Genomic DNA, 26,231 nt, shown 5'->3' on the forward strand with positions numbered 1-26,231 from the left:
CCTCTGGTATCTTTCGTCTCTCTTTTACACCACATATGCTGGTTTCTATGCAATAAGTAGTGTTACATAAGATATTTTTAAATAAAAGATCATTATGCATATGATGCATAATTGATCTTTTTATGTTAGTATAGTTTTTATCAGGTATTTATACTTTTAAATTGTGCTTGTTATCCATGAATTGAGCGTGGGTATTTTCAAGTATCAGTTGGTTACCAGGCATTTATGTCATGAATAAGTGTTGCTAAGGAGAGTTTCGCATCTCGTAACGCACAATTTGACTGTTATTGTGTTTTATTTTATCACCAGCAGGCTTCAAGTGACTTATTTTGTACATTTTTATTAAAAATCATCATTGAATATTTTCAGCCTCAGTAGGTTGCTATGCAAAAAAGATGGTTGCCATGGAGATTTTACATATTTTTCTACTCAATTGAATACACTTTTATGTGACACTTATTTTGTCAGTACAAATTAAATCATATGTGCATTTTTTTTATGATAATGACCCCTATTAGGTGACAAAATTTGTAGTTTTTGTACAAAATTGCTTCCGAAACAGCATAATGTTGGGTAGCTGCCACCAATAAAAATTCAATAGTCTACCCAATTTTATTTTTTCTTTGCATTATATGATAGTCATTTATTTTTGTCAGTACCATATTTTATATTATATGCATCTGGATTTTATACAATTTTGACCCAAAAATTGCTTATTTTTGTGTAAAATTTATAACTTGAAGCCTTTGATTTTCCTGTTACCATAGCAACCATAAATAAACATTTTTTTAACAAAAGATTTTTTTAGCTGATAATTTTAAGGTTATATAATTAAAATATTTACTTGCAATAACCACTATTCTTTATTCTGATATAATATTTCATGTAGAAATATCCTGGTTTTTTACCTCAAATAATGTCTCAGATTCACTAGTTTCTATGGTAACCATTATTTAACTGTCAAAAAAGTTTTTTTCCCTCACAAATGATCGTTATTGTTTGTCGTATGATCTTTTAAGACTAAGATGATTATTTTAAGTAAGGTTTGCTGATTTTTTTGATTTTTTTCACTTTCCAACTGAAGCTCTATGCTTATTGGCACAGCCTCTTAATATCTCCGTAAAATGCAATTTAAAAAAATAACAAGGCTATGAAATAATTCCAATGAGTTGTTCGCTGCAGTAAGAAGAATACTCATCATGGCAATGATATAGTTTTAAACCAAAAAGTAGGGCATTTTAGCTTTACGGTTTACTTAAAGTAAACACACGTTTTCTGGTCGCGTTCATTCATTTGGAAACTTGTCTTTTGTAGAAGATGAAATAGGTATAAACGATATTTTCAAGCACCTTTTTATCTGGGCAGTCCTGATGAACCGCAGAGATTTGGCAATGTTGTTTTGGAAGAGAGACGGTGATTCCATATGTAAGTATTTTACTGTAATTGAAAAGTATATGAAGCAATATCTAAGGTAGTTCATAGGTATAACACCATCTTAAATTGTACGAGCACAGTAAATAATCGGTCTAGTTCTTTGCCCAAATATGCAAAGGATTAGGGGCAGTAAGGCCTAGTTTTTTTTGCCCTAGAAAATAAAGTTAACTTTTTCAAATAGGCACATTATGTTTAGAAATGCATAGGGTCATGACATAACAATGAAAAACATTAAGAGTATTATGTGATGACGTCACAATTACGTCATAATATGTACTGTTTTTACAAAAACGATGAAAAATACAGAATTTATGCAGTTTTCTATTGTTATTTCTGATGTGGAAACATCGTGCACAGCCAAGAAACAACAAAATAATTTAACAGAAGCTTTATTATAACGACAAAATCTCACCAAAAATAAAGTTGTTTCTTGGGTGCGCACAAACTTTTTCAATCTAAACTATTCTTAACAATTTGATGAAAAACAAAGAAAATCACGAATTTTTACAAATTATGCAAATTAAGTCATGATTTATTGCCATGGTAACTTGTTCAATGTCCAAAATTGTTTTGTTTTTCTGAATATCTTGTACCTTAGCTACTGAACAGTAATTAAAAAAAATGTATGACAACTTTTAAATTTGCAGTAATTTTTGGACCAAATAAGGGTCTTATTGTCCCTATTCCTTCGGAGACAGATTTAAAATTGATTGGTTGCACTGTTTGTTTATATATAGAAAACTAAGTTATTCATTGCATTTTCGAAAATAGTTTTAAAATTCAAAATATTTGTGCTTCTAGCATTTTTTTCTTCAAATAAGCAGATAACTCTTTTAGTACAGATTTATACTTGACATATTTGAAAATTTACATATTTTACTTGTAGAATAAAAACAAAATTCGGTGACACCATATTTTATATTTTCTTAAAATGTATTATAAATCCTATCTTTTAAGAATTTATTTTTAAATTCTGTCTTATAGATTTTTTTTATACACAACAATGTGTTTTTTCATGAAAAATCTAAGTAAATTTTGGCAATTTTGAACGACCTTGAAAAATAGCCCTAGACCTACACTTGTTATACTTTATTTTAAAAACATAGTAAAATCTTCATTTTGGCAAAATATAAGAAAATGCTGTCATTTTTTTCTATTCCCCTGAACTACTATAACATTCATAGTGAATAATAAATGCAGATCCAAATGGGTGTCCAAGAGAAGTTGTCATTAAGTGTATACTACATTTAATACTAGCATAAAGCTGTTATATTACACGTTCATTGTATGATGATCTTTTTGTTGACTAAATTTTGCTAGGAATAAATATTCACTGTCTAATGTTTTCTGTAATTTTTTTTAACTATATGTTTTAATGCCATCAACGCTTCGCGCAAAATTGCATTAAGTGTTTTCTGTGATCGTCCGTACTCCCGCCATTTCTGCCTTCCAATTTTTTCGTTCCCATTCTATCATAAAAATTTTCTTAATCAAATCTTTCAAAACACTAAAGGCGCATTAACTAAAAAACATTTGAATAAACAATCGAAATATGTACACTCGACATGGGGTTAATTTGTGTCTAGTTCTATTATGTTTTGTCTGCTTCTAACTGTATGCATTTAATAACAACTCATCTAGATTCTGCATTATTTGCAAGTTCACTTGCTAAAAGGTTGGCTGAAACCGCAAGCGCTGAAGCATTCATGGATGAACAAACTGCTTTATGGGAAAGTTCTAGGTAAGGTATAAGTTACTGTACACAATTTTCATTATGAATATATTTCATATTTAACACTTTAAATACGTCTGATGTAACTAACAAAACGTGTCAATTCACGGATTTGGATTATTCCGTTGCAAAACGATAAACCTCATACTTAGAACATAAAGGAGAATGTACGATCAGAGCCACGTTATAGGCAATTAAACGGCCTTGAACATTGAAAAATCCCCATCCCGTCCAGAAAGAAAGAAAGGCACCGACATGAAACAGAAGCAAATGATACCAGATGGATAGTCAAACTCAAAGAACATAGAAAAATAAGAAACAAAACATTTCAATCGTTCTTGAAGGCCTTACAGTTTTCCTTTATTACTTGCATCTACTTTATATCGTGGATATTTGTCTTCTTTTCACTTAGAAATGTATATCAAAAAGCAAAATGAAAACATCTTCGAAAAGAACATCTCAGACCAACACATTTCCGATGAGTGTATACATATTTCGCCTTTTGAAATACCTATATGATCATGTTCAAATACCGGGAAATAGTTAAAAGTATCACTGACTATTTTTTGTTGACAAAAAGCACGTCACACAACTTTAATCCTGGTATGTATGATGATTTTGTGGTGCATGTTATATGGTTATATGGGTACTTTAATTAAGACTCGTGCTAAACATGCACATAAACACTATAACGCCATCTTGTTTGTTATTATGGTATTCATGCTTCATTCAGTGATAATTTATTCAGACATTACGAAGACCTTGCATACAGTGTGATGACAGAGTTATACTTAAATGATAGAAAGCATGCTCGCCAGCTGTTGGTGAGAGAAGTGAAAAGATATAATTCAACTACAATTTTTGAAATAACTGAAAAATTTTCACTGATGAAGTTCATGGGACATGCTGCATGTCAAACAAAGCTGAATAAGATTTGGAAGGGTCGTATAAAAGGAGATACATCAACTTTAAAGGTAATTGTTTTAAGCTGTGGCTAAACAGATACATCGCTCAATAAAGAATCCATTGAGAGTTACACGTGTTGCTTCTGAAATGTTGATTTTTTAAAACTGTGTAAGAGTATCATAAAGCATTACATTAAAAATTCTACACTTAGGAGACTCTTTTATGAATACACTTCTCGTACGAATGCTGTGTAGTTTAAACATGTTAAACTTAGAAAATGCATCAATGAAATTGTCAAGAATAATATGATAATTGTAGTAATGTGATTCTACATTGAGAAGCGTATAGTCAACGCTTTGTTTCCCTCAGTTTTAGTTTGCTACCCCGATTTTGTTTTTTGTCCATAAATTTATGAGTTTTGAACAGCGGTATACTACTGTTGCCTTTATTTGTGCCTCCGACCGTGCGTGTGTTCGAAGCAAATGTTTTGCGAATAGTAGCTTTTTGGATGACTAGAATGAATTTTTCTGACTATTGTTGATTTTGGGGTTGATTGGTCAATAATAAGGACCTATATCACTAAAACTAAATCGATTTAGACAAGTGGTATTTGAAGATATCGTCTATTTACTTTGTCTCAGTGCTAGATTTATATAGAAATATACTTTCTAAACTAATGAAGAAACTTAGGTGTCGGAGAAGGCAGTTATCAGTTCTTGGATAAATAGATAAACGATCATTGTCACTGTTTTTCCTTTTTTACATTTTTGTTCGAGCGTCACTGGTGAGTCTTTTGTAGACAAAATGCGCGTCTGACGCAAATGTAAAATTTCAATCTTAGTATGTTTGATGAGTTTATTTACTCAAATAGTAAATTAATTATTTATTTTAGATAATTGGCCTGGAAATATAAACAGTTCTATTTAGTTCAAATCGAATGCACACATTTGTTCGTTTGGTTCTAAATACAATTTCTGTAAAACTAATGTTGAGCGGTTGCATCTATTGGTGCAAACTGACAGATTCGTTGCTAATATAAGTCTAAGACCTGAAAAACTTACCAAAAATCTTTTCCAGAGTAAAAAGTTATCAAAAGTACCAGGATTATAATTTTATACGCCAGACGCGCGTTTCGTCTAAATAAGACTGATCAGTGACGCTCAGATCAAAAACAGAAACAACCATTTATTAACACTATAAAATCGAAATTCCTGACGTCATAACAAATTAGCTTTATTTGTATAGTTGTTTAAATAGTTATAAAATTACTTTATTCCGGTGTTTATCTAATAGGTTATTCCTAATGAATTTTATGAATTGTTAAATCGTCGTGCAATCTGACCAATGACGTGGTGGTAATATTGCATTTATTTATTTATGTATTTACAAGATTGATCGTTCATATAAATATACAGTTATAATAAATTGCATTGTTTAACGCGAGCGTACATTTTAAATGAATAAATGGAATGAAAACTACGGTTCCTTATTTGTACATTGTGATTAAAAAATCGTATGTATAATTATTGTCATTTGTTTCCAACTCTGTCTTGTATTGTTCTGGTCGTACTTTTGCAAATATTTAATTCAATGACTGCATCATGTGTTTCTATCAGTTTACCATAGTGCTATCACATGGTAAGGTTAGAACTTAATAAGAATCCCTAGTTTTAACTGTTTATTTGTCTTATCTGACCGTTTAAATTTAGTGACATAACTGCACGGCCTGATTTTCAATTAACAGTGGTAAGATAATCTTTGCAAAGAATTCTGCTCAAACTTTTGTGAAATACGGTTTTAACTTTAAAGTGTTGCGAGAGTTTATGTTCTATGTTGAAGGTACTTGTATATAGTGACCTGCAATACAAGTACTGTTCCATTGAGTTTAGTTATATGTCTTCTGTTTCTGTCCCTGACCCATGTTTTCTGTGTTTGGCATGTGTAGTGCATCATGACATAAAACATTGTTACATGTACCGTGATGAACTTTCGTGCAGGACTGCTTTGTGTATTTTTGACATGGAACTCTAAACCAGACTATGACTTTTTGACTCTTGACCTTTGCACTTTGGGTGTTTCATCATGATACAGTGTGTTCCTTTATATATTACCCTGACCTAGAAGTATAATGCTAAATTGACCTTGCTTCTGAATATGTAGCATGAAGATGTATTGTCATAAGATGGTGAGTCTCGTGGTACGAGAAACTTCATATCAGCTTGACCTTTGTCCTCATTGTACAATTTGTATATTTTGTTTGAATTATATGGAGAATGGTCTGATTGCGCTCATACCACATCTTCTTATATCTATATTAGATATGTTTGTTAGTTGTGTGTACCACGATGACCCTTTCTTCAAAATCTGCTTTGTGTTTTTTTTTTGTCATGGAACTCTTGACCAGTCTATGACTTTTTGCCTCTTGACCTGTGCATATTGGGTGTGCCTCTTGGTATGAAGTCCGTTTCCGGGCGAGAGATTTTCTCACTTTGTTAAAAACCTATTGGTGACCTTCGACTGCTTTTTGCTCTTTTGTCATGTTACTGTCTCTTTAACAGAATTCACATTTCCATTTATAATTTTTGAATTGAAGAATGCTTTGATTAAATGAAAACTAAATCTTTAATTGCCGTGAACAATTAGAGAGAACATTTACTGCTTCAGTAGCACCATGTGCTGTCAGTTGTGATAAATAATTTAAAATGTTTCAATCATTTTACCTTTGATTTCATTTCATGGACATGTAGATATGGATAGTCTTGAAAAATCACACAGAAGGTATACGCATATCAATAAACTGAACTCTGTGCAAAAATTTTTTAAAGTACACTTCGACATAGAGCTCAATCTAGTGAAACACTTTTTTTTATGCTGGTCACTGTCTGTTATCAAACTGCACCGCAATCCTAAAAAAAATATGCCCGTTAATTCAATAGGAAGTAAATAAACTGTTTACTGAAATAAATGTACACTATGTCTATAGGCCACAGATGCCCCTGCTTGTGAATAATACCCACAAGTAAACTTCCACATATAGATGAAGGATTCACGTAATTTTGACTGTTTTATGACCATAAGCATTTTGTATCAATTTCAGTTTCAAAACATTTGGTTGCGGTAAACTAAAGTTAAAGAAACAGAAACAACAGATTAAGCATTTTTCCTATCTTAAAGTGTTGATATTTGTATCATCAGTACTCGTACCAACTTCTTATATCTAATAACTGATGAACAGTAACACCACCCAATATCGAACTTGATAGATCTTTGTTATGGGATGATAAGCATTACGTATAAGGTTTATAACATTTGATTGGGTTAAACTTATTTAAAAGAACGAAAACGAAAAATTCAGCATTTTCTATGGTTTTAAAGGAACATGATAACTCATGAACGGTAAAAGTGACGCTACCAAATTTCAAATTTATTTTTTTTTATGTGGAAATAAGCATTGTCCCAGGTTAGGGAGATGGTGGAGACCCCGCTAACATGTTCTACCCCGCCTTATTCAGTATGCATGTGCGTGTCGCAAGTCAGGATCCTATACATTTGTCCGTATCTTTTCTCGTTTGAATTTCGTTTTACCGTGTGTTTTTCTATGTTGTGATGTTACAATATTGTTTCATCATTATTTCGGTGCATTTTATAGCTGACTATGCGGTATGGACTTTGCTCATTGTTGCAGGCCGTAGGGTGATTTATAGCTGTTAATTTCTGTGTCATCTAGTCTTTTGTGGAGAGTTCTTATTGGCACTCATGTCACATCTTCTTTTTTATTTTGTGTATAAGTTTTGTAGTATTTGGTTGAGGCAATTAAATTTAAGAGAAAGGAACCCTTTTTTTTTTTTTGGACGTTCGGGACGAACGAACTAGAGTAACTTTTCATGCCCCTCCACTGTGGTACATGTACCAACACAGAAGTTCTGACTATTGTGCTGGTCCTACTCATCCCATTAGCAATGTCATTAACATGCACACAATTTTATTTTAAAAATATTCAGTCTTCATTTTGATTTGATTATTTAGGGCTTATAATGATTAAATGCATGCCTGTCACAAGTAGTATCAAATCTGACATTATTACAAAGCAGCTATTAAATAAAACTCAATCGAACTTTAAATGTGCAATCAAATATATATATGCAAGTCGTCAACTGGTCAAGTGGCTATATGCATATTTCGTTGGCCAATTGAAAGACAGGTCCTAATTTTGTTGTTTTAAAACTTCTAGAAATATTAACGGAAATAATTAAACTATGAGTAAAGGGGAATAAATAAAAACAGAACGACTGAATTAAATAAAAGGATGTTCGATATAATCAGAAACATATATACACATAAGTATATATGTTTCTGATATAATGTATATTTCGTTTTATTTTTAAAATCTAAACGATGCTTTATTTTTTATTTTTTTTTTTTAATAATTATTCAGTTTATTGCACTATTGGTTGTTAACAAATACCCTAAAAGGTACAACTATCCCAGATAGGTTTATCCCTGTGTGTGAATTATCAAATGAACCAGGGGATTCACAAGATAGACTTATTATAAGTTTCAAAAGTGGTTAATAAATTATTACAATCTATATAGTTTACAAAATCTGTATAGCAATAAAATCCGGAAAACATGCGTTCTCTCTGTTTACGTTTTTCTACTTATTTTAATTGTATATCACGTGGTATAGATGTTAATTATGCATCTTGAACACGTCTATTTTATTCATTCTTGTATGTTGGAATATTCTTAACTTATTTGGTAAGTTTTAAATTTAATGAAATAACTGTTTTGTTTTCTTTAACGATAACTTGAATGCGCTACAGAATACTGAGAAACTTGATGCATTAGCCTATTATGAGTATCAAACATTGATGACATTCTGATGGTATAAAATTAACATGGTCAAAACATGGATAAAGAATGAGACTTTTTTTGATACTTTGTATAAAGTATTGACAATCGTTTCGTGTAAACAGAGAAACAGTATACATAAAACATCAATGAAAAACATAATATTGCTCTGCGAGTACCAGGAATATAATGTCTTAACTTTCACATAAACAGACACACACACACACATACCTACACACAAACTTGGTCACAAACTGGCACACACACACACTCTCTGTCACACAACTACTCAATCATAAGTACTTGTACGCCTCACCTATTGAATTACATTGTGGTGAATTATATATATTCAAATGTTTCGTTCAAAAATTTACTACATTTTCTTTCTAAGAGTATACAATTTTTATACCATTCTAAGAATTCTAATTTAAAAAGCCTGTATACATCTATGTACTTGTGTTTTAACTCTGATGCATAATTGCTTTTGTAAACACGATGCTTTATTTTTATCTAGTTTCGTAATCTAAATTATTAGAATAAGAAAATGAAAACCTTACAGCTTCTTTTACCGTCGATCCTGAAATGTTTAATGTTATAAAACAATTTTAGCGTCTTTGACCTACTTTATCTTTTTATTCGGATACTTGTGGTTATCTTCTCTAAGTTCTACGGGAATATTAGAATAATCTAGAATAGAACCAAGAAGTCGGGTTGATTTAACCAAACAACCTGGATGTTAAACCAGTTACCATGGTTTCGAACCAAAGAACCCGGATAGAACCAAGGTTCAGAACCAAGCAACCCAGATGGAACCAACATTTAGAACCAGAGTGCCTGGATATAACCTTATTGCATTCGGAATTCTCATGACTTTTTATACCTTCAACGTATTTTCCAAATCATTTATTTATTTAGTATATTTATATATATTTTTGTGTGTGTGTGTGGAGGGGTTGGAAAGGGGGGGTGACGTACGGATTATGAATAATGTGAAATATAAACATTCAAACATTTTTTTTTTACAATTTGTTGATGAAGTGTTAATAGGAACTGTACCATTTTGTTTTATATAATTTTGTACCTATATATTTATAGGTGATAATGTTTGCTGTTACATTTTTCCCTATATTGAAATGGAACATACTGAAGTTACACAAAACTGGCGAGAGAGCAAAAAACAAAGTCACTCAATGGGGCAAGGGGGCTACACAAGACCAGCAGAACATTTCTACATGTTTACAATCTGTGCCTAACTGGATGAGGAAATTATATTACTTTTACAACGCACCTTTGATAAAATTCCTTTTTTCCGTTGTAAGTTGTCAACCATTTTACTCCTATATATCATATAATTGTCATTTATATGGAAATATATATATATATATACAGTCAGGGGCGTTACTTAAACAAGTTATTTTTTTTAATTACTTATGTAAGTAATTTTTTATTTTCAATACAATAAAATTACTTAATAGAGTTATTTTAATTTTCAATAGAAACATAGACTAAATGTAGTTTTCATGATTTTAAACTACATTTTATATCATAAAATAAAGAATTTATCAAATTTGAGAGGAGTATAGAGATGAAGGGTTACTTTGAAAATAATAACAAAAATATTACTTGAATAAGTTATTTTAAACATTTTTGAAAAAAATAGCAATTACACTTATCTAAGGCACATATGTAATTGATTTAGGTTACAAATTATAAATAACTTCAGGTCTTAATTAATTCACAAGTATCTATCTATTTATATCAGTCTACCTTCAAGATTTTAGAGGAAAATGATAATTTAATAGTCCCAAGAGACCAATCTTTGACCCAGAAGCGTCGGTATGAAAGATAAGTGCGTCGGAAAGTTAATTAGTGTTTCTGAAGAATTAGTTTTTATATATCAAGGGAAAAATAACCAGATAACTGTGAAAATTATTTAAAGCTAGTAAAATCTGTATTCTTGGACACCTATAAAAATAATATTCAGAAAAATAACTTATATAAGTTATATTTAAATAAGCCTCGTTTTCAACATTACTTGTATAGGTAATTTTAATTGTTACTTGTTTAAGTAATGCCCCTGACTGATATATATCAATACAAATACATCAAAACAGATACATGCAAAACAAATGAAATGGATGGTTGAGATCCATAACCAATAAAGAGGGGCATATGGGAATTAAAATGTACAAGAGCAAAGCTGGAACGAAATATCATATCTAGATAATGCAATTTAGTTTGTATGAGTGATAATATAAGTGACAGTTGGGTATGTCCAGATCCAAGTGTCACTAACGTTGAAATATAGTGTTCAATACAAATGAAAAACTATAATATTGTGATAAGTGCTATATTGATTCCATTAAAAAGTATATTAACTGTCTGGATTTGTAATTTTAATTCGAGTAAATTAATTATTCTGTTTCACCAGAAATGTAGTATTATATTTAATTAACTATCTTAAAAAAGGCAAAATTTAGGAAACACCTTTGCAGTGATATAACTTTATTTTCGTGATGGAAGGTAAAACAAACAAGGGAATATAATAAGATAACCATTAAATATGCAATATGTTGACATAACATCGTTTCCGCTCATAATCCCCTCCCCCCCCAAAAAAAAAGAAAAATATAAGGTTCCAAATATATCTTATCTAGGGTTGGACTTCCAAACAAAGGATGTCTTTATGTTAGTGCACACATAACCACACCCAGTAGACATTTAGACAGCTATAGCAGGCTATTAAGTTTTTAGAAACTGAGTATTCACGAAACGTTAACAACAGGTCCGACTGCAATTAACATTAATCACTCAAACAGATATCTTCATATAGCAAGTAGGTTTTTTTTCGGATTCAAAATTAGAAATAGGGGATGATGTTTTAAACGGATAATAATTATCATAAGTCGAGACAAAATGCCAATATCATGACAAAAAAGACGAAAACAAAATGCAACACTTCACAAAACAATTAATTAATTAATTAATCCTAATAACACCACCACAACGCAAATTCAAAGGTGTTAACCAGCACCCCAGATTGGAATACAGCATAAACGTGTATGTTTGCGTGTTGCCTTTTGCAAGCCAAATTTTATAACCGATTAGTTATCACAAGATTATTTTTTTTTTCATTTTCAAGTTGTTTTTGTTTTTTAATAGTTAACGTATATGACAATGCTGGTGGTATTCAGTCTGTTTGTGCTGACAGATTTACATCCCATGGAAGAGAAATTTCCCTCAATTTATGAATACATTGTTTATGCATGGGCTGCAACATCTTTAACAGAAGAAATACGGCAGGTAATTATACTAGTGCAATATATTTTTTTACTGCAATAACAAGTCTTGCGTGCAGTAATATGACCATGAGGTTGAAGTTATTTATGGATAATTTGTATGACATTAAAATGAGTAATATTGAGTTATTGGCTTGGAAGTAAATCAATTATGAGCAAGTTGTCATACATCATTGTTAGCAACATGTCCCTCAATGATTTCCATCAAAAAATAATTATCCTGAATTTATTTAATCATTAAGTTTTAAATATGTTAAAATGTAGCCATTGAAAAAAATTCATACGAAAAGAAACTAACTGAACAGATATGCGGGTAAACACAAAAACCGAAAGCTAGAAATATAACATTAAATATTAGATATAGTTTTAATATCAGAAGACAGAATAAACGACCATAGTAGAGAACAATGTCACAATTCTCTAACACTACACCATATCCAACGTTCCGTGTTCAACTGATAGTTAACATTCTTATAACATAAAATGTGAGTTTCCCTTCATTGATTTACTGTTTCCTTGGTATGATTGATCGGCTGATATTTTTTTACTACACTTTAAGCTGTAATGTGTCCGAACATTTTGTTAATCATTAAATGCACATGATACAAGAGGTTCACTAGTAACCATTGTCGGATTACATGTAGTTATAGCATCGCTCCATCTTATTTCTACAGCATCACCGAAGTTGTAATACATAATCAGTTGGTGTTAACAGCGAACAAGCCAATACCGAAATTGAAAGTTTTTAACAGTATAGTAGGTTCAAAGATAATGATAAAATCTTGTATGTTTACTTATATATGTGATATATTGAAGTAATTAAAGTTTTATTTAAAAACAAACTAAGGTTTAGAACTCGATTATGAGCGTTCCGAATTCAGGTAAATCCGTGAAAGTGCTTCTAACGCACGCAATTTATTACGTGTTGTGTTCATTGTTTTTAATGACGCTGTTGAACAAACATTGAGATATCACAAACAGAATTTGAAAAGTGTTTTATCTTTCACTACACTTTTACAGGGTAAAGGTTTGATAAAAAAACTAACGACCATTTGATGCATCTGTTGTTTGAATAGTCTAGGGCTTTAGAATACGTACTTCTATGTATCAAAGTAACAAACTTTTTAAAAGTTTGTTATAGATTGATAGTATATAAATCAAGGAGCTTCAAGACAAAAAAAAAATGGAGGATCCGTGTGCTAATTTTGAGATACAAGGCATTGAAATTTTGTCGGGATATAATTCTCTCTAGATTTTTCATACAGTTCTGATAATCATAATTGTCAATATAATGGAATTTGAAGCGACTGTCATATAATTGAGAGGCTAAGCTAGCTATGAAACAGTTGTTATCCATTTGTTTGATGTGTTAGAGCTTTTGATTTTGCCGTTTGATTTAGTACTTCGCGTGTTGAACTTTCCTCAGAGTTCAGTATTTTTGTGATTTTACGTTTTTTCTGTGAAAAAAAAACAACGCAAAAATAACAAGGATTTTATTATTGTATAGGATTTTTAAATATGTTTTTTTTTTTTTAATTATATGTTATAAAATTATGAAATGAAAAGTAGGGGTTATTGAGGATTCTTCTTAGTGACACTACATGAATAAAACCAGAGGATTCCGAATATCTTGCCAGAACTAAAAAAGTAGCGGAGCAAAACGTTACCTAGCATGATTACTAGTACAAATTATAAGAAAGGTAGCTCGTGTAAGAAAACTGTTTTGCAAAATGATTTTCAATGGAGGTCGTCGATTCAAACATTTTAAAATGATTTGGCTGACCAAAATCATTTTGTTTAATAAAATCAGAAAAATACTCTGTTGCCTGGACGGAGAGTTGTCTCATTGGCACTCATACCGCATGTTTTTATATTTATTGTTAATTTTCAAGATATCAAACGTAATATCTATACTAAAACTCTGTACTACAAAATCGTTTAATCTGAGTCTTACGAACATTTCAATTTCGCAGCTACCCAACAGTATTTTTACAGGTAATATTCTCAAGGAGTATCTCTACGAGATTCTATTTCATTGTAGATAAGAAAACTATACATGTAGAACTATGATAGATGAAATAACAAGGCTAAACAACTTATTGTTGTGTCAAGAAGGAAAACAAGTTCTTTAGAAAAATGTGTGTATGTTACTTGCGAGTATTTTTGATGACCTATCGTGATCAATAAAATCACACGAGGATATACAATGCGCCACATACTACTATCTAGTAATCTGCAATACGGGATAAAGGCAATGACTTAATATTTGGTATGTTACCTTTTACTGAAGACCCTATAACCTTGTATTATGTTGATCTGGTATTGACGTATACCCAACATCAACTTTATCTCTGGTGAACGATACTTTTTCTTTCAGGCTATTGTTATGGGTAACTTTCAAAGTTTCGAGTGGAGGCAACTTAGTCTGAATGCAATGACCTGGTTCTACTTCTGGACACTGTTTGAAATGTTGATGTACTTAATGTTTATTACGTCTGTATTTCTTCGATTAACAATGCCAGCTGGGCGTTTTCATAATGCACGAATGATGTATGCAGTAACATTAGGAACATTTATCATCAACAGCATGCAGTTTTTTCTTGTTTCCAAACAGATTGGACCGAAAGTTATTATGATTGGAAGAATGGTTAGTAAGGATACTGTAGTTTCTTTGTTGACAAATAATTTGAATAATTAATCTTGACGTTAAAATAAAATACTGTGGATTCAATATTATGTGTTGTTTAACAGTTATCGTGGATTTTTAAGTTATATTCAATTCTGATTATTTTAATGGGGTATGATATTGCCAAATGTTTAAGTTATCACTTTGGAAATATCACGGATTTTTCCCTTCAAATCACAAAAATAGGTACCCATGATACAACTGATGATACCGTTTGGAAAAATAAAGACTGAAAATATCGAACCCCACTACAAAGTGCGGGTTATATGAGGTGTCCTGAAGGCTAGCAGATCCTGCTCTACAAACTTTACTTACAAATATTAGATATAGTTTTAATATCAGAAGACAGAATAAACGACCATAGTAGAGAACAATGTCACAATTCTCTAACACTAGACCATATGCAACGTTCCGTGTTCAACTGATAGTTAACATTCTTATAACATAAAATGTGAGTCTCCCTACAAGTTCCTGATGACTCTTTGTTTTATTTTTTTTTTTTTTTTTTATTTTTAATCATTGATTCCAGGATTGCAATTCTGTATTTGCGCCAGACGCGTGATTCGTCTACGAAAGACTCATCAGTGACGCTCGAATAAAAAAGTAAGAAAGCCGACTAAAGTGTGAAATTGAAGAGCATTGAGGACCACAACGTTCTTTATAGTTTTTTTCAAATACAGCTAATAAAGGTAATTTTTTTCTAAGTTATAGAATAGATCCTCTATTCTTATATAACCATACAGATGTTCAAATAATTAAAGCAAAAAATCAATTAAAAACTGTCCAATCTATTTGAACCAAAGGTAGACTGAATCCTTAATTGGTAATTACGAAATACTGTATAAACCTTTACTTCCTTTCAGATGTTCGACGTCATTTTCTTCATCTTGATATTTGCTGTGTTTTTATTTGGCTTCGGAGTAATTTACCAAGCAACTATGTACCCAAATACAGAACCTGGATTTCCACTTTTTCAGAATATCATTTTTTTGCCATACTGGCAGTTGTATGGAGAATTGTTCCTAGAACAATTTTACGGTAACTTATGTATTTATAGTCATTTGTAATGTATACATAATTCAGTTATATCATTATATCAGTCAGTGCAAGTACTGTCTTTGTAAAAAAAAATACTACCATATTATATTTTTAGATATGATAAATTTTATAAATTGAATCATTAAGTACTATTCTTTTCCATTAGTTTGATATGTTTCATATTTTGATGTTGGGGACTTTATGTTTTGTGAATTTTTCTTATAATTCGGTATTTTTTTTTTTTAAATTTGGCTATTTCTTTTAACCTTACCGTTTTAAGCATTAAGCATTAAGCGTACGTGTTTTTATTTCAATCGTATTCATTAGTAATTGTTTTTTTTTCTTTTAAATAACAATTGCACTGCATGGAAATAACTGTATGTTTTTATGCAAATCGTTATTTCATAATTAAACTTACAAGAAAGATAAACTTCAAAATATTCAAGGCAGGATATCTAAACACCTTTGTTACAATATTAATATTATTTGGTATGCTATAAAATGTAAATATATAAGATACTATACTTAGACAATATAAATGAAGATCGAATCAATACAATAATCCTTGTATACGTTGTTATTGCTATTTAATTCAGGAGCACTGCCAGACGATTGTACTGAAAATATAGAATTATACAGTAATGGGACTATGGATAGATGTCCTGAAAGAAACCAGATAAATACATTTGTACTGGCCGTTTACATGGTGGTAACACATATAGTTCTTGTAAATCTTCTTATTGCAATGTTTTCGTAAGTATAATTAATAATTCGGACCGTTCGATGTATAGTTATCTAGTACTTTGAATTCTGTGTTAAAGAGAGGCTAGGAATATTGCATTTCAAAAGTTAAAATAAATTAAAATGACGTAAAAAATACAATAAAAAAGAAGGCGACCATAAGTTTATAAAAACAAAAGATGAAAAACTTAAAACCAAACAGTACAGCCCTTATCAAAACTAGCGGTGTATTATCAGATAACAAAATAATAACGATCGTTTGCATTTTTTTTTGGTTCTATTTTAAATCTTGAAATAATGCCTAGCTAAATCTACCATATTGTATAATTGTTGTAAACATATACAACCTTTTTTTATGTCTTGCAGTAATTACTTATCCAAATAAATTCTGGGACTAAGTTATCATTTTCAATTGATGAATAAGCCAGAAAAAAATCTATATTTATAATTTCCACAAATGTTTAACTGGAATAGTAATTGCGTTTTCTAATTGCATGTTAATAACATTAACAGTACCTATTTTCCTGCACCAGATGCATATTTCGACAATACATGTTTCTTCAGTGATGCTCGTGGCCAAAATATTTGAAATCCAAAGCTTATATAAAAGATGAAGAGCTAGAATTCAAAAGGTCCAAAAAGTATAGCCAAATCCTTGAAATGAATCAGAGCTTTGCATGAGGGAGATACATTCCTTAATTCATAATAATTAAGGGTCAGATTCTGTTTCTGTAAAACAACATTCCAGCAGCGGCTGCATATACAGTAGTTTCTTCTCATCGATACGATATATATGGGTTTGCGTTAAGGAGAGTTAATACTTACATGCATGGTAACGATTTAGTTTGTCCCCTCTTTATATACAGCATTGAGGATTTTAAACAACATTTACTACCCATTAGGGTCTTGAAAATTTGAAATCTTTTTACAGGGTTTTGACAAAACTGTTCTACTTCTTAACAACAATCGATTATACAGGATCTAGGATGCTTACTTTGAGTAACAGTATGAGAAAAGATGTCCCTCATATTGAAAACGTTTTGTGTTGACGATGTAACAATTGGTTTTTGATTATAATTTTTAAAAAGATCTTTATTGTAATAAAGTGAATGTAGATTTACAAATATAAACTTGTATGTAAAAAGGATAATAGGCAAATCAGTATGATGCTCATGTATATTCATAAAATTTGCATTTTGTCTTTATTTAATCCTAGACATACGTTTACAAAAGTTCAAGACAACAACGAGTTGGTTTGGAAATTCCACAGATTTTCGCTGATTGAGGAGTATTATGATAGATCGTCATTCGTTCCACCGTTTATTATCCTAAGTCATCTCAGGATATTTATCTTGTACATCAAAAATAGATGTACTGGTAATACAAGAAAAAACAAGTTTAGTAAGTAATACGTATTTATAACAGGAGAAGAAATAAACGTCAATGATCAACGGCACAAATAAGAAAGTGGTATGAATTGGTCAACATGGTTCTCAATTTAAGATTGAAAGCTATTTAATCTGCCAACCGTTCAATTGTATCAAGTGAGTCTGTTATTAATTGATTAATTATTGTGAATAAAATCATTTACATATAATTTAAAGGCAACAGTAGTATATCGCTGTTCAAAATTCATAAATCGATAGAGAAAAAACAAATCCGCGTTACAAACTAAAGCTGAGGGAAACGTATCTATTATAAGGGAATTACGACACACCAGAGACACAACACCGAAACGTAACAAACAAAGAAACGACCTATAATGTAACAATGTCCATTTTCCTGACTTGGTACAGGTTATTTTATGACAAAATGGTGGGTTGAACCTGGTTTTGTGGCATGCCAAAACCTCTGCTTTAATGGCAGTGTTAAGTATAACATTAGAATGACAACATTACACGACAGGGTTACAATAAATAAACAGATAAATGGGAGAAAATGTAGGACAGAGAAACAAACGAATAATAGCCATCAAAAGGTGACAGGTTAAACAATATTTGTATACGCCGGACTTACGCTACGTTTTAACAAAACTATGCTCAGATGAAAACACTAAAACGTGTTATAAGTGTTAAAAAGAATCAAGTCATCGCTTGTACATATTGTTATGAACAATATGACGGTTTTGCAAATGATTCCATTAAAAAGAAGGTCTTAAATTTTGACTGCTACAGGAAAATGGTTGTATTTTGAAACGTTTGCCATAAAGCAGTTCATTTACCAGATAACCAACATGTTTAAATGCAGTAATCATTAAACACACTCGCATGAGTTGTGAAAAAAAGTTCCGTTTCGACTACACGCATTTACGTAATGATAAATCTTTCACAGCACAAAACCTTCTTCTGTGTGCATCAAGCTACCTCTGATAAGAACAAATCTCTATGGAACATTAGTTCTTTATAGGCGGTTACATTCGGATGTAGCATGTTAGCAAAATATATGTTCCTTATATTACTATCATCATTGATCTCTACAAACGAGTGAGTTTTCTGATCTGTAATTATACTAGGGATGTCAAAAGATCTGAAATTTAATACTCGGACACCCGGTCATGATACGTGAGTACTCGCGAGTACTCGGAAGATTTTTCAACGTCTATTGAAAAGTTTAGGTTTTAGTTGGGTTGCAGTGCTTTTGTAACTGGACAAATGTTCGCTTGTCATGTTTTGGAATTTTTGTCAGATTTTCGAAATCCTCTGTTTGTCCATTTGAATGCCTGAAAATGTTATGCCAATTGACCCTCATGTTTTTATAAATCATGTACATGTATAATTAAAAGCCATTTGTAAAATTCTTATAGAATCTTGTTTATGTTTTAATAGATTTTGAGAAATTGTCAATGATAAAGCTATGAAAAATCAAGAGAGAAACAAGCAAATTGACCTCTATATTTTGTTTTGCTCTTTTTATTCCTTTATTAATTCCCTATCAATATATACTAGTGTTATGGAAAGCTATTTATTTTGGAACTGAGTAGCGAAATTTTCGTGTTTTATATTATTTTTTTAAATATTGAATGAATACACAAATCCTTCTCTATTTAGATATGTTTTACAGAAATTACGGGGAAGGCTGCAGAAAATGAAAAATTAGCTATTCTAGAAAAAGATGCAGTATACAGTCATTTGAATTCGTCAACTCGATTACGAAGACGTCGGGCCAAAAATATTGATGCTGAAAAGGACGGGTATGTTATGTTCTCAAATTTCAGGGGTTTTTTAACGACATTACTTTCGTATTTATTTTTGCTAAATCTATTCGTAAAAATCATTTTAAGTTATGTTCAGAATTATATTAGGAATATTTAAAATAAAAAATCTATATATTTTAGCATGTCTCTCCAGACTTCGGGTTTTAGCAATCAGATAAACATGAAGGAATTGATGAACATAGAATTTAAATTCAGATTTCTTTTCGTTCATGCTACCAATTATGAATATAGTGGAAGATATTAGAAAGCAAAATCGAGGAAATTGTGCAAATGATGATACAAGCATGAAAATTAGCGCGAAGCATCATTATTATATGCTTTTAAAGAAAAAAACTGCTGCAATAAAAAAAAAAACAACATTTTTTTCAAGATGGCCACGGCCTTTTTCAAAAATGGTTATTTTCGAGTTCAAAAATTCTAATTTTTCTGCAAAACTTGTTTCTTGACCTTCTTTTTGTAAAACAGATTCAACTATTTACTATTTACTTGGTGCTTTTGGATTTTTAATGATATTATGAATTGGTTTGATAAAATTTTTTAAGGTTATGAAACAAATCGTTTATCAATTTTGCGCATGCGCAAACTGTTATAGACATACAAATCGATTTGAACCAACTACCAGGGCACACTGATGTAAATCATAGTTCATGTAACAGGGGAGGATTTGAATTTCGTAAACATATGTTGGTCGTCATTTCATTCCTCTTAAAAAATATACTCTTCTATATAAGTAACTGTAACTTCTATAATGCCACTGTTTAAAAACACGCCCATTCCGTTGAATCGATCAATCATACGATGGATAGGTAAAAAAAGTGGTCAAACTTTCAAAATCCCGGCAAAACATCAATTATAGCTGCAGATCAACCACTTTTTGTATTGGGTAAGTAAGTTCAGTATGAATGGCCAGATTTGTACGGAGAAGATATGTTTATCGTTATGTTTGGTAGAAAGTACATTAAATGGCTTGTTTTAAAATTCACGGGGATATATTGCCTGAAAGTGGATGGACTTGTGCCCTCACAGAAGCCGACATTGCAACATCTAGAACGTCATATTATTTTCATATATATTCAAATGAACCTAGGTCTAACCATGCGAATCAGATAACTGCGTGTGTTTTGCTTGAACCATTAATGTCTAAACGCAGAAAATATATCTCATGACTCTGTGTAGTTCGATTATTTGATAGATTAGTGCAAGGAAAGAGAGTCATTTCGACCACAGTTTAATATCTGTTGTTCAATTAATTAAGATTTTTTTTGTTCTTTCGGTGTACGCCCATTTTATGAGTCAGATATCGTACATCACAAACAGTCCATATCAAGCATGATACCGTATCTTATTTGGCCAGATCATGAAAATTATTTTCGATGGTAACGGATCCATCTTTGAGATATGACTTCCCTTCACGAGCATCACCAACAATGTTCCAATGGTAATTTCACTGTCAGTAAGACCAACAAGGTTTTTTTTTCTAATATCAAATTGATCAGACACAAACACAGAATAATGCAATTGTGAAGGGTGATGTTGGTGCCTTCGAAGAATAACTTGAGACGCTGGATGGATGGATGGATGGATGGATGGATGTCAGTAGACTGGTAGATGAATTTGAACAAAATAGTGGTTTAAGTATCCAAAACAGATGGACGACATCATAAAGGCTCTACGAAAACACAAAAAGATTTTTCTGAAAAGAGTCAAAGGCTTTCTTAAGTGATGATCAAATTTTGAAATCCATCTTCTGATTTTACTTTTTTCTAGAACAGTCGTAAGACTTGTTCAAAATTGATTGTTTTAAGGAAATTATTGACTCGGGGCAGGTGAGATATGTGTATAAACTCCAAGATATTAGATCCGAACAATACGGAGATCTTTTAAAGTAAATGCAACAAGAAGGAAAATCTGCTTTTTATAACCAGATAAAAAAGAACAATTTCCAATTGTAGCCGAATGAAACTGGAAATGGCTATGTCAAAAACCAAAAGCTGAAGAACATGAAAAGCGATTGCGATCTCTTTCCTAGACTTTTCATTTCCTGTCAAAGTAGACAGTTTGACTTGGAAGGTTTAATATCCATGAAATCCAAATTACTTCTCTGTTTTTATCTACGGATGTCATGTTAAACAGTGTTATTAAATCGCAGCAAATGGGTATACTTGAAACATTTTGCGATTTGCCATCAACTGATCCAAATTCTGACGCATTTACCGTTTGCATTGGGAGGGGGTTCAGCAATGGTTAATGCCAAGCCATCACGTGCAAAACTATTTGATGATTATGCAATCGATATCATACTGCCTCACATGGAATATAGCACCGATAAGTATTGAAGAATAGACATTGTATTTGAAGTTTACTAAATGAATAATTTAAAGGCTCGACCGAGAAAAAAGGCAAGGTGCTGGTGCTAAATTGTTTGTTCTGATAGAACGCCAAGGATTTGGAGTCGTTTTCTTTGTGGAGATGACACCAAAACGGAATGATTCAAGTTTGTTGCCAACAGAATTACTTCTTTACAGACTTATAAAAATGTTTATGTTACGCAAGGTGAAACATTCTTTGCAATTTCAATACTGATACTTCCAAGCTATCCCTTTATAACCAAGAACAAGCAGATACTCGTATGTTTGTCCATGATAAGCTTGCTGCTAAAAATGGTTGATAAAAGCAATTTTAAGTAGTACTGATACAGATGTAGTAGTTTTAGGATTGCAGCTCTTGCAGTATTAGGTATGGACAAAGTGCGGATAGGTTTTTGAGGGAATAACGACTTTTGATGGCTTCATGTATATGACATATCAAATGTGCTTGGTCCTCGTGCAACTGCTGTTAATTCCTTCCATGCATTCTGTGAATGTGACACTGTGTCAGCATCTGGTGGGAAAGTGGATAGGTATGCTTGGCAGACATTGGAATTATTTCCAGATGTAATGGATGTTGTTGCTCGCTTTAGTTTTGTATGAAGATAGAGACATGGACATCATAGAAGCATTAGCTTGCATATTGTACGGCAACATCAATATTTGCTGTAAACAAGGCACGATTTGAATCATTTTTCGGGAAGCAGCGCCCTTATGATGCTGTCCCCCTACAAGAGGTTCTCTTCCGGAGCACATCGAAAGAGAAGCATATCAAGTCTTTAACACTGGGTTTAGATGGGAAAAAAAACCAAAAACTGACAGTTGGAAACCAAAATGGACTTTTTTGGCTGCATTTGCACTCTCGTATCAAAAACTTTTGAAAAGCGGATACAAAAAATGCAGCGTAGTTGATAACTGTAAACGATTCCGTTCTGGCCTACCTCGTACGCTATTGTGTGTTAGCAACAGTCAGATAATTATACGGAATGCAAACTGCCTTTTCTAACCAAACTAGGTATTTAAACTTAACAAATCAACAAATTAAGTGATATCTCTTTTAAATTAGAAAAATATGAAAAAAATAATAATGAAATTTTAAACGTTTTTGTCGCCATTTTGGAACCGGAAGTTAGTTTTTCGTCGTGTATGTATTGTGTAATCATACGTCAGGATCGGTAATTTACGTTTTATTAAAGCATTGGACTACACCCACAACACAGCTTTCAAGGGACTTACGAAATGTCATTTTTAACGTTTTTGCCACCATTTTGGAACCAGAAGTAACTTTTTTATGTTTTAAATATTGTTTCATCGTACTTTAGAAACTGTTATTTTCGTTTTATCAAACCTTACTTTGGATTATACGTGTACCAAAAACACAGCTTTTAAAGGATTTACGACATGTAACCATTTTTAACGTAATTGCCACCATTTTTGAACCGGAAGTTACTTTTTCACCATTTATGTATTGTTTTATCGTACTTTAGGAACTGTTATGTACGTTTTATCAAAATTGTCTTTGGATTATACCTGAAACACAGCTTTCAAAGGCTTTACGAAACGTAGCAAATTGGATATGACGCCATTTTTAAAATGAGCGTCGGCCATTTTGAAAAAAATGAAAAAAAATTTATGACCAGCAGCTGATTTTTTTTAATTATCGTTTAGTCAAACTCTATACCAAATTGCATGCTTGTATCCCGATTTGCACAATTACCCCACAATATCTCCCACTAATAGGAAAGACTAGATAAAGCTTGTTTTATTCACGTTATATGTTTGTAGAACTTTAGAAATAGTATTTCAGATTCCTATTATCAAACTTTCAGGTTTGAAGCTATTTATGAAAAAGATACAGAACTCAGCTTGCAAGAACAAATTCACGTTTTGTCGTCTGACGTAGATTTATTGCAGAAGGATTTGGAAGAGACGTTGAAGACTGTAAAACAGATAATGACAACAAAACAGAATGTATTGATAGTAGAGGTGCCTAGGGGTCTACACAGTTAACATGTGAACCAATGGAAGTATATGCCGGGCCCGGTGCTTTGCTTTTGCGCCAATTGGCATTTCATTTCCGCCAAAAAAATCTTTCAATTGCGCCATAAACCATATTTCATTTGCGCCAAAAATAAAACCTTTCATTTGCGCCAATAATACAGGTAAAAAAAGGTAAATATTATTATTTTTTTTTCTTTCTTTCAGGAAACACTTTTTTTTTTTTTAATAATAAAACATATTCCTCAGAATTCAGTCATCTTAAAATCATACATAAGGTATGTTAAAACTTCGGTAAAACACAGTTCTGTTACTTTGAACATATTTAAAAAAGTAGTCAAATTGCAAAACAATCGTATGCATTATACACTAAAGTAAAGTTATAATTCTGTCCATATTAGTTGTTATTATGGCTTTGCAAGTTTTATGGAACACTTAAACGATTTTTAATATGATGCATATGCTAAGCTATATACCGTATGTGTGATCATAAAAAAATACAGACTTGTTTCCTCTATTGGGCTCTGAACTGACAATGTCCATCTATATACCTCAAGCATATTAATATTTTATAATTTTAAACCTCAGTTTTGTATTAGAAATTAGTATGAACAGTCATCCAGGAGAAATACTATAAAAACAATACAGCAAAGAATATTCAACTGTTCGGTTCTATTTGATTTGAATTACCTGTGAAAAGGCGCAAATGACGTTTTTTTTTTATTTGGCACAAATGAAAGATAAGAATGTGGCGAAAATGAAATATTGATTTTTTTTTTAAATGGAACAAATGCAATACGCCCGTAAAATAAACCATATGAACATGCCATAATCAGTTGCAAATCAGCAAAATTAGCTGAAGTCACACCATGACAAATTTGAGACTCTTCAATCCATTTATATTGGACCCGGTATTGTTCTAATATGATTGTTATTCTCAGTTATTCTTTTATATAAGAGTCACCGTCGGTAGATTGGCATCTAATCATTTCGTTTGTAATGTTTTCATAAATCCTAGGCAGAAAGGGACTTCGATTTTTATTTTATTCTAAAACTAATTTTAGCTTTTATTTAAGTTGAAGTGTATAACATTTATACATTGAATTGGAATGATAAGATATTTAGCTATCAATGCATTATAAGTATACATATTGGAAAAGAGCAATATTCAATTTTCAAATGGTTTTATGTAGGTATAAATTTTAGAGCAATATTCCATATGCAAACGACTAATCAAAACTTTGATGATAGAAAAGATGTAAATGCATTTCGAAACATTTTTTTTTATTAATTTTATTATATTATGTTTTTCATTAACAGTGATTTTAAATGTGCTTTTTTTAGAAAATATATTCTATCTCATTTTTGTCTGTACTTTTTTTGTATTTATTAACGATGGGATGGTAGCTGGCATTTTTCAACACAATAATTTTGAAAATCAGTTATGGTGAAAAAAACAAACTTTTATTTTATGAATTAAAACAGACATTTTATAAGGTTAAACAGTTAAAAGTTTGACTCCGTAAACGTAGGTATACATCAACATGTTTTAACTTAATCCCTTAGCAGATCGAATGAAGCCATCAATTCCTTCTTTTCAATCAAAATCTCAAAAAAAGGAGTAAATACGCCTGTTTTCAATAAGTCAACAGAAAATTTCATCTCGGAATGGTATGAATGCAAATATAATTGCACAATTTTTCAAACGTGTTTTTTCTGACTTAATTTTTTCTATGTGTTTTTATTCAAAACCTTTTTTTTTACTTTCACAATTTTACAAATTATAAATCATTTAGTTTAATTAATATCAAATTTAACATTTTGAAGAAGTATATGTTCGTTTTGGTAACCAATAAAATGAGAATGAGAATGGAAATGAGGAATATGTCAAAGGGACAACATTTAGTTGGGCATATATCATTGTATATATTGTTTAAAAAAGAGTTTAGTACGGTGATATTTGCAT

General features: G+C 31.3%; 1 protein-coding gene across 3 annotated transcripts in view; it reads left to right on the forward strand.

Annotated features, from left to right (window-relative positions):
* Positions 1-24,488, forward strand: part of LOC143058662 (transient receptor potential cation channel subfamily M member 5-like) — a 42,328-nt gene extending 17,840 nt beyond the window's left edge. For all 3 annotated transcript variants that reach the window (XM_076232122.1, XM_076232123.1, XM_076232124.1), the window contains 11 exons: positions 1,315-1,425; positions 3,076-3,175; positions 3,915-4,140; positions 10,019-10,237; positions 12,086-12,226; positions 14,600-14,869; positions 15,772-15,946; positions 16,543-16,699; positions 17,904-18,088; positions 19,748-19,877; positions 24,097-24,488. In XM_076232122.1, coding sequence (XP_076088237.1) covers positions 1,315-1,425; positions 3,076-3,175; positions 3,915-4,140; positions 10,019-10,237; positions 12,086-12,226; positions 14,600-14,869; positions 15,772-15,946; positions 16,543-16,699; positions 17,904-18,088; positions 19,748-19,877; positions 24,097-24,277 — 1,895 coding nt within the window. In that variant the 3' untranslated portion in view covers positions 24,278-24,488. The remainder of the gene's footprint in view (positions 1-1,314; positions 1,426-3,075; positions 3,176-3,914; positions 4,141-10,018; positions 10,238-12,085; positions 12,227-14,599; positions 14,870-15,771; positions 15,947-16,542; positions 16,700-17,903; positions 18,089-19,747; positions 19,878-24,096) is intronic.
* The last annotated feature ends 1,743 nt before the right edge of the window (positions 24,489-26,231 follow it).

This window comes from Mytilus galloprovincialis, chromosome 14 (assembly GCF_965363235.1).
Source record: "Mytilus galloprovincialis chromosome 14, xbMytGall1.hap1.1, whole genome shotgun sequence".
Lineage (NCBI taxonomy): Eukaryota > Metazoa > Mollusca > Bivalvia > Mytilida > Mytilidae > Mytilus > Mytilus galloprovincialis.